At 64.1% G+C, this 9,326-nt stretch overlaps 1 protein-coding gene across 1 annotated transcript in view; it reads left to right on the forward strand.

Annotated features, from left to right (window-relative positions):
- Positions 1-9,326, forward strand: part of BCAN (brevican) — a 20,483-nt gene that overhangs the window by 8,604 nt on the left and 2,553 nt on the right. The window contains exons 2-11 of the mRNA XM_057386261.1: positions 69-161; positions 270-662; positions 778-952; positions 1,046-1,173; positions 2,912-3,205; positions 4,320-4,583; positions 5,290-5,394; positions 5,566-6,021; positions 8,044-8,151; positions 8,323-8,481. Coding sequence (XP_057242244.1) covers positions 77-161; positions 270-662; positions 778-952; positions 1,046-1,173; positions 2,912-3,205; positions 4,320-4,583; positions 5,290-5,394; positions 5,566-6,021; positions 8,044-8,151; positions 8,323-8,481 — 2,167 coding nt within the window. The 5' untranslated portion in view covers positions 69-76. The remainder of the gene's footprint in view (positions 1-68; positions 162-269; positions 663-777; positions 953-1,045; positions 1,174-2,911; positions 3,206-4,319; positions 4,584-5,289; positions 5,395-5,565; positions 6,022-8,043; positions 8,152-8,322; positions 8,482-9,326) is intronic.

Genomic DNA, 9,326 nt, shown 5'->3' on the forward strand with positions numbered 1-9,326 from the left:
GGAGGGGATATTTTTGATATTTTTATGGGTTCTAAGCACACCTGGTGATTTTTGCTCCCCCCTTGCAGGGCAGAGCATGGCCCCAGCCCTCCCGCTGCTGCTGCTTTGGGTGTTTTTCCCCACAGTGGTCCCGGAGGTGTTTGGCCCTGGAGACGGCACAGGTAAACCGGCATCTTTGGCCACATTTGTGTGACTCCCTGCCCTGCTGTTGTCCTGTTGGGGGTCTCGGGGGCCCCCCACACTCATGGCTCCTCTCTTCTCCCACCCAGAGGACCTCAAGGCTCTGCAGGTCTCCATCCCACGCCACCCAGCCCTGGACGCTGTCCTGGCAGGCGACATCACCATCCCCTGCCTCATCACCTACCTCGGTCCCCAGCCCACTGCTGGCACGGGCGGCCGCCGGGCGGTCCTGGGAACRCCCCGGGTCAAGTGGACCTTCATCTCTGAGGGCAGGGAGGTGGAGATCTTGGTAGCTCGGGGTGACAGGGTGAAGGTGAGCGAGGACTATCGGCTGCGCGCCTCCCTGCCCATCTTTCACCAGCGCTACACCAACGCCTCCCTCCTGCTCACCGAGCTGCGCCCCAAYGACTCGGGGATCTACCGCTGCGACGTGCAGCACGGCATCGAGGACGGCCACGACATCCTCCATGTCAAAGTCAAAGGTAYTTCAAGGTGGGATTTGGGGCGGGTTGGGACCCTCTCCTGGCTCAGCCCAACCCATGGGTGGGGGCTGCTGTGAAGCCCCTCGTCCATACCCGTGTACCCCTCGCCCTCCAGGGGTGGTGTTTCACTACCGGGAGGGCTCCATGCGCTACGCCTACACCTTTGCCGAGGCGCAGGAAGCTTGTGCCCGCATCGGTGCCAGCATCGCCACCCCCGAGCAGCTCTACGCTGCCTACCTGGGCGGCTACGAGCAGTGTGACGCCGGCTGGATCGCCGACCAGACCGTCAGGTGGGCACCGCAGCCGGCCGGGCACTGCGCCCACGGCCTCACCTGTCACCCCCTCGAGGGTCACCAGCCCTTTGCTGTGCTTCCCTGCCCCAGGTATCCCATCCAGACGCCCCGTGAAGCCTGCTACGGAGACATGAAYGGCTTCCCTGGGGTGAGGAACTACGGGGTTGTGGACCCGGAGGACATGTACGACGTGTACTGCTACGCTGAGGATCTCCCAGGTGCCCGTGGTGCCCTCTTGCCCACCCCTGCATGYTCCCACACTAACCCACCCCTATAACCCGTTGTAAACCCCAGTGAAAAAGCTGTCCTGGCTGCAGACGCTGCCTCTCAGGTGCGGGGATTTGCTGTGYTGCTTCTTGAAGCGTTGCTGGTTCGGTTTGGCAGGGAATSGGGCTCTCTCCTGTGCAGCARGCAGTGCCCAGGCTGGGSTGTGCCCACAGTGATCTGCCCCAGAGCAGCAGCACACCACACGCGAGGTGGTTTGGGGTTTGGTTGTGCTCATGCCKTGCTTTCCCTGTGCTTCGGTGCTGCAGATCCTGCCCAGCGTGAGGGTGGCTGGTCCCTGCTTTTTGTCCTGATGGGGGTCCCCACCGGTGGTGGCAGCTGCTGTGGGGTCGGTTGGGTGGTGCCAGGCAGGTGGCAGGGACGACGGACATGTCCCTTGTGTGTAGGGCATGATGTGATGGGACAGGGAGGCTGGTGCAGCCTTATGGCAGTGATCCCCAGCCCTCCTCACCGTGAAGCTCCACCACAGCATCTGCTGGGCTTGTGGGTCTCCTTAGAAATGTCCCACACGCGGATTGTGTGGTGCAGAGCGTGGCCCTGCTCCTCTGCAGTCCCGTTCATGGATGCTGCAAAGCCTCAGCTCTGTTTGCAAGGGCAGGRTTCCCACGCGGTGTGAGAGCTCCAGCCGTGCCCGCGCCGTGGCTGTCTGTGCATGTGCAGGGAGACCAGAGGTGGGAAGGGGTGCAGGCAGGGATGCAGGGATGCAGGTGGGTATTCAGGGATGCAGGCAGGATTCAGGCAGGGATGCAGGTGGGGATTCAGGGATGCAGGCAGAGATGCAGGGATGCAGACAGAGAGGCAGGGATGCAGGCAGGGAAGCATGCAGAGATGCAGGCAGAGAGGCAGGGATGCAGGCAGGGTTCAGGCAGGAAGGCAGGGATGTAGGCAGTGAGGCAGGGATGCAGGGATGCAGGCAGGGATGCAGGGATGCAGGCAGGGATGCAGGGATGCAGGCAGGGATGCAGGGATGCAGGCAGGGATGCAGGGATGCAGGCAGGGATGCAGGCAGGGAAGCATGCAGAGATGCAGGCAGAGAGGCAGGGATGCAGGTGGGGATGCAGGCAGGGATGCAGGGATGCAGGGATGCAGGTGGGGATGCAGGCAGGGATGCAGGCAGGGATGCAGAAATGCAGGGATGCAGGCAATGAAGCAGGTAGGAATGCAGGCGGGGATGCAGGGATGCAGGCAGGGATGTAGGCAGGGAAGCAGGCAGGGAAGCAGGCAGGGATGCAGGGATGCAGGCAGGGATGCAGGTGGAGATGCAGGCAGGGATGCAGGGATGCAGGCAGAGAGGCAGAGATGCAGGGATGCAGGCAGGAGGGCAGGTAGGGTAGGGAAGCAGGAAGGGATGCAGGCAGGAATGCAGGCAGGGATGCAGGGATGCAGACAGGGATGCAGGGATGCAGGTGGGGACACAGACAGAGATACAGGGATGCAGGCAGGGATGCAGGCAGAGATGCAGGGATGCAGGCAGGGATGCAGGCAGGGATGCAGGCAGGGATGCAGGCAGGAAAGCTGGCCTCCTCCAGCCCCTGGTGTGCCTCCACATGCTGGACTCTCCATCACCACACCAACTCCTGGGCTCACACAGAAAGCAGAGGAGGTGAGGGGTTCCCGCAGCCCACGCCCCGCGCCCTAGCTCTGACGCCCGTCTCCTTCCTCTCTTCGCAGGGGAGATCTTTTTGGAGACGGCCCCAGCCAGGTTCACGCTGGAGGAGGCGGCGCAGCGCTGCCGGGCGCTGGGCGCGGAGCTGGCGAGCCCGGGGCAGCTCTACGCGGCCTGGAACGCGGGGCTGGACGCCTGCAGCCCGGGCTGGCTGGCCGATGGCAGCGTCCGCTACCCCATCGTCACCCCCCGGGAGCGCTGCGGCGGGGCTCTGCCGGGCGTCAAAACCATCTTCCTCTTCCGCAACCAGACGGGATTCCCCGATGCCCAGAGCAGATACGATGCGTACTGCTTCCGAGGTAAAAAGGGGGGTCCCCGGCCCGCAGATGTGCCAGGCAGGGCTCGGGAGGTGGCCTGGGGAAGCCTCCGGGCAGGGGTGCGCGGTCCCGGCCTGTCCTGCAGGGTCGGGATCGCTTTGGGATCCCCTCCTGCTCTCTGTGCCGCGCTGTCGGGGCGGGACGGGGGGGTTGGTGCCGTCTSAAGCCTGCTGCGGTGGGATAGGGATGCCTTGCATGCCGACATGTCGTGACAGGGGAGGGATAACCTGCATGCTCCTGACACTGCATGCCGATAGCTGTGCGTAGAGGAGGGATGCTCTGCACGATCTCTGACACGCTGTGGCAGAGTAGGGGCGCCCTGCATGTCCTCAGTACCTCGCGCCGCTTTATCGTGACACAACAGGGATGTCCTGCACGGCACCGTCGGTCTGTGTGAGCTGCGTGGGCACGGCTCCGGGAGGGTTCATCCCCCGGGGCTGCGGGCCTGGGGAGGGCACTCCCGGGTCTCCGCCGGGCTGGTTTGGGGTGATAACTCCTGCGGTGGGCAGGATGGAGACCTGTGGGCTGCGGCACTGCCTGAGGGCGMTGAGGCAGGACAGAGGCTGGCAGGGGTAATGGGCATGGAAGGAAGAAGACTTGTCCCTCCGCTCTTCCTGCCTGATCCCGCATCGCCGTGTATCCGCTCAGGGGGCTCACAGTAGGGGGATGCTCTGCATCTCTGTGCCTCAGTTTCCCCATCTCTCAGCAGGGAAAGCCATGGGTTAGGCAGGATGGACCCGTCCCATGCACCCACAACCCCTGTAACCCACTAACTCCCCATGCACGTCTGCCCTCCCCGGGGTGGGGATGSGGGGTAGAGAAGGATCCCCCCAGGGAGTGGGATGAAGGGTTTAGGATCTGGCCTCACCATGTGCTGCCAAGCCCTACAGCTTCCACAGGGGCTGTTGGCTCTGCCAGCTCTGCCAGTGCCTGGGAGGGCCTCACGCTGACCCTGCCTAGAGGGGAAGGGGAGGTTGAGGAGAGCTGGGTCCCAACTGGGGTTCCAAAGCTCCAGCACTGCTCTGGGGTGAGGTCATCTCTGCCTGCTGTGGAGCCAGGACAGGGCAGTAATATCCCACTTTCTTTCTGCCCACAGAAGGGACAAACTCTTTCCCTGAGGCTGCAGGAAAATAYCAAGCCCAAGAGCCCGAGGAGAATCTCCTCCAGGAGATTGTCACAGTGGCAGAAAAGCTGGAGGAGCTGCAGCTGCCCAGAGCGCAAGTGGAGATTGAGTCGCGAGGGGCTATTTACGCCGTCCCTTTCTTTGAGGACGCTGACCTGGGAAAGCCGAGCCAGTCCCCCGAAGACGCACCGGGGCCAGGGGCCCGGCACCCCCCACTAGCTACCTCCGTGTCCTCAGGTCACCCTACCTCTGCCTCCCCCCTCCCCACGGCCCTGGCCATCCCCCAGGCAGGTGTCCCGCTTAGCTGTGGTGCCAATCCCCCGCAGAGGAGAATGGGGGGGACAKGGACTGTGGGGCGGCCGAGCACGGTCTGTCCCACACCGGCAGGTCAAGCAGCAGCTGTGGCAGTGCCAGGGCTGGGACGCAGARAGCAGCCACAGAACAGAGCTGTCGGGATGGCAAGGAGAGGTCGGAGGCACCTGAGGGTGCCCGGGTCACCCCAGCTGTCCCTGTCCTTCCCGAGGAGGCAGAACCCGTGGCCGGGTGTAGGGCTGTGCAGTGGCTTGGGGACATTTGCGTGTCCCTCGGCTGGGGTCCAGCGTGCAGGGTCGTTGCCAGGCCGTGGTTCAGCAGCACAAGGAGCTGGAGAAGGGAGCTGGCAGCTGGAGGGACATGAGGCGAGGTGCAGCGCTGAGGGGCTGAGCGCRACCCCCACCGCAGCAAAGCCAGGGCTGGGCTTGGCAGCGGCCGGGTCAGAGCTCAGCGAGCCGTGCCGGTTCAGAGGGGACAGTGTCACACGGGCTCGGGGCCAGCCCCACCTCCCCGGGCACCTTCGTGMCGGCAGCAGCGGCAGTGCCGGCGGCGATGCCGGTGCCCGCAGCCCCGCGGTCCGGCTGGCTCCCGGCGCCGGSCCCTCACTGCATTTCTGCCTTGCCCTTTGCAGAGGAGGAGCAGGGAGCAGCGCCGGGAGCATCGGCGGAGAGCCCGGCCAGAGGGCGACACCCCAGCCGGCCCACGGAGCCAGAGGGACCCACCGGTGGCCCAGCAGGTGACACGGAGCCTCCTGAGGTCTTYCCTCGGCCCCCCAGCCCCGTCGCCCCCACGCAGCGCCCCGACCGCCCGCGGGACGCYTTGGGGCGTCCGGCCCACGCTGCCAGCCCCGGGGCACCTGGGCACCGTGTGACATCGCCAACCAGTGCCGCTTCTGCCACCTCGACAGAGAGCCGAGAGCCTGGTGGGAGCCCCCGCCGCGGCCACAAGTCCGGCGGGRCGAGCACCCCCGTTTCTGCCGCTGAGGACGCCGAGCTGTCCGGAGATGTGGTCGAAAGCCCCGGSGCGTCCCCGCTGCCTCCCGCGCCCTCGCAGACGCACGAGGAGGGAGAGGAGCAGTCGGGAGCCGTGTGGCTCCCCTCGCCGGTGGCTCCGGGGGACGGGAGCACCGTCCCTGCGGTGACACCGTGGCACGCAGAGCTGCCTGGCAGCAGCAGCGCACCGGCCCTGGGAGGAGAGGAGGCTGCGTCGCGACCGCCGGGTGCTGACCGCGGGATGCCTACTGAAGCTTCCGAGGAGGAGGAGGAGGATGAGGAKGAGGAKGAGGAKGAGGAGGAGGAAGAGCAACCTGCTCCCTCCATTGCAACCGTGGAGGGTTTTCTTGCAGCCGTTCCTGGAGAACCAGGTGGGACCCGCAGGGATGGCCTCACCTCCCCCCGCACTGACAGCTCTGGGACGGTCCTGGCGGGGACCCCATTGGGGGACCCAGCTCCCAGCACGGCTGTGCCCCTGCCCGCCCTGCCCACCGAGCGGGCCAGCATCGGGGCGGGCGCCTGCTCTGCCCCGGGTCCCTGCCGTGCCACCCTGGCCTTYGGGGCAGCCCTCCTGGCTGCTCTCCGGCACTAGAGATAGCCAACACCTTTCCTTCACGCTGTGCTTCCCTCTGTCTGTCCGTCTGTCCATGTCTCCTTTCTCTCTCTCTCTCTCCTCCTCAGCTGGGTAAGGGAAGGTTACAGGTCTGGAGAAGCACATATTTGTCAAACAAATTGGTCTGAGCTCTGCATGCACTTAAATCTCTTCTACTTCTGTGAAGTGTTTTAATGACTGTTTCCATGAAAAAGCCTGATAAGCAAAAGGCGGCCCCAGCCCCTGCTCTGACTAACCGTGGTACTAATAAAGGGAATTAAAAGCTTTGTAGAACAAGCATCTCGGCGAGCTCTTCCCTTCGTCCTTGCGCCTGCTGCCCACGCGCCTCTCCCACTGACGAACTAATCCCCCGACCCCGGCCCTGCGAGTCCCTGGGAATGGGGGGGACGGGACCCCAGTGAGGTCTGGGTGTGGCTGCTTTGTCTCCATGGGCCCCTCACCCCGGGACTGACTGTTCCTGCACTGCCCCGGCAGGAGGGATGAGGGCTGGACGCTGCATGGCATGAGTAGGGGGAGACATGGGGGGCACCAATGGGTCCCCGGGTGCAGAGCCCTCCCCAAGACCACCCTGCTTTGTGCAGCTCTCAGCGGCCAAGCACCCTGAAATCCCTGCAACCCGCTGGGGTTAGACCACATCCCCCACCCGCCTGAGCCCAAATCCCCTCACATGGGGGCTGAGATAGGTGGGAACACGATCTGCCGTGCGGGTGGGTGTCACCCACCAGCCCCATCCTCTGCCCCCTTCACTGGGGTGCTCCCAGCTCCGCTGCCCCTCCAGCAGCCAAGCCTCGGGCACCTCTGCCCTGTCCTGCTCCTGCTCCCCTAACAGCACCCTGCCCAGTCCTCTGGCATGGACGAGGCTCTGTGAAGGGTGGACTGAGCACACGGGACCTTGCCCTGGCGAGGAGGGACCATCCGTGTGACATTAGGGCCCTAAATGGCCCGTCCTGTTCCGTGCCTCGGTCTGCTGGGGATGAGCTGTACATCCCGAGCGAGCCGCTGGCGCCTGGCSGGGGGAGGTGACGCTGCCCGGGGATGGGTGAGGGTGGCAGCATCACCCTTGTCACATCTCCACCGAGCCAAGGACCGTGAAATGGGGCRTCATTAGTCTGGAGGGGCTCAAGGACTTTGAGTCTCTGCTCGGCTGGCGCTGGCAGCAGCATTTCATCACGCTCTCRAGCTGGGCTGGGAGCACACGATGTGCTCCGGGAGCATTAATGACCGTGACTCKCGGGGCTGTGCAGGGCGGGGAAGGTGCTGGCTGAATTATCAGCCCTGGCCAGGCTGGAGGTGACACCACAGGGACAGGTGTGCGGTCACCTTGCTTCCAGACCGAGGAAATGAGGCCGGGATGTGCCGAAGGGTTTCTCTTCTGCACGTTCCCCTCCCGAAACACAACTGCTGCATCACTCCAGGGAAAAACAGGAGCTGGGCAGTGGGTGTGGGCAAGGGGCACTGAGCCCGCTGTTGGGGAGGGGGAGAGCATCCAGCTCTCATCTCTGTGCCCTAAGGGGAGGCMAAAGCCCTGGGAGAGGCCAAAGCCGCAGGTCTGGCCAGCTCTGGGCTGAGATTGCTGAGCTGGGCACACCCAGGGCAGTGCGGGATGGCTCTGGGCACATCACGGTGCCCCCAAATCCTTCACCTGCCCCAGAGCTGGTGGCCTCGGGAGCCAGCTGAGACCTGGCTGCTGTGGGACACCGCAGGGATGAGGCTCTGGCGCTGCTGGGCACCGAGGAGGTCCCCGAGCTCCGTGGTGAGGACGGCTGCGTGTGCCTTGCAGGTGGCTGCGTCCCCAACCCGTGCCTGAACGGAGGGACCTGCGTGGAGGAGGGAGCYCATCTCACCTGCCTGTGCCTGCCTGGCTACGGAGGCAGCGGCTGCGAAAGACGTGAGTCCCCCAGGGCCCGCAGTGGCCACGCTGGACTGGCCCTACCCAGCTCCTGCTGCAGTCTGGGCTGCTGAGGAGATGGAAATGTGGGGGAATCAGGAGTTTGGGGTGAGCTGGGCTCCATCAGCCTGACCCTCTCCTCTCTCCCCTCTTGCTCCCGATGTGGCTCAGCCCTGCGGAGGTGCAGCCCGGGCTGGGACAGCTTCCAGGGAGCCTGCTACAAGCACTTCTCCACTCGGAGGAGCTGGGAGGATGCCGAGACCCAGTGCAGGCACTATGGGGGGCACCTGGCCACCATCCTGACCCCCGAAGAGCAGGATTTCATTAACGGTACGTGAACCCTGCTGCACCCCCAGCACTGCAGTGCAAGTTTTAAACAAGAAAGGAGCTGAGAGTCCGGGCAGAGCCCAGACCTGCAGCGCTGCTGGATGGGTGGATGGACACACAGATAGACAGGGGAGAAGATGGACAGATACATGGAGAGACGTGGGGGAAGACAGGTTCAGTCCTGGGCTGCTCAAAGAAAGACTTTGAGCAAGAAAGACTGGGATGTGACCAGGGAAGGGGCTGGAGCACCAGGAGAGGCTTAGGGAGCTGGGAAAGGGGCTCAGCCTGGAGAAAATGAGGCTCAGATGGGACCTTCTCACTCTCCACAAATCCCTGAGAGGAGGGGGCAGCCAGGAGGACATAGGGCTCTGCTCCTAGGGAAAAAGGGACAGAACAAGAGGAAATGGACTCAAGTTGCACCAGGGGAGGATTAAGYTGGATATTGGCAAAATTCCTTCATGGAGAGGGCGGTCAGGCACTGGCACAGGCTGTCCAGGGCAGTGGTGGAGTTCTCATTACTGAAGGGATTTAAGAGACTCGTGTATGTGGCACTTGGGGACAGTGGTGGCCTTGGCAGTGCTTGGACTTGACGATCCTGCAGGAATTTGCAACACAAACAATTCCATGACCCAGTGATGGGTGGACAGATGCACAAAGGGTTGGACAGGTGCAAGAAAATTTGGAGGCAAACCTGCCTGAAAGCATCCATGGAGGGATGGGGGGAAGGCACAGGGAGCTGCAGAGACACTGTAGGGACAGTCAGGGAGCTGCAGGGCGTGACAGGGACCGGCTGAACCAGAAAAGAGACTGGTGGGGCCGGGTGGGGACTGATGCAGACAGCTGGGGAC

The sequence above is a fragment of the Malurus melanocephalus genome, unplaced genomic scaffold (genome assembly GCF_030028575.1).
Source record: "Malurus melanocephalus ecotype Western Australia unplaced genomic scaffold, MMel_1.1 scaffold_941, whole genome shotgun sequence".
In the NCBI taxonomy this organism is placed as follows: Eukaryota; Metazoa; Chordata; class Aves; order Passeriformes; family Maluridae; genus Malurus; species Malurus melanocephalus.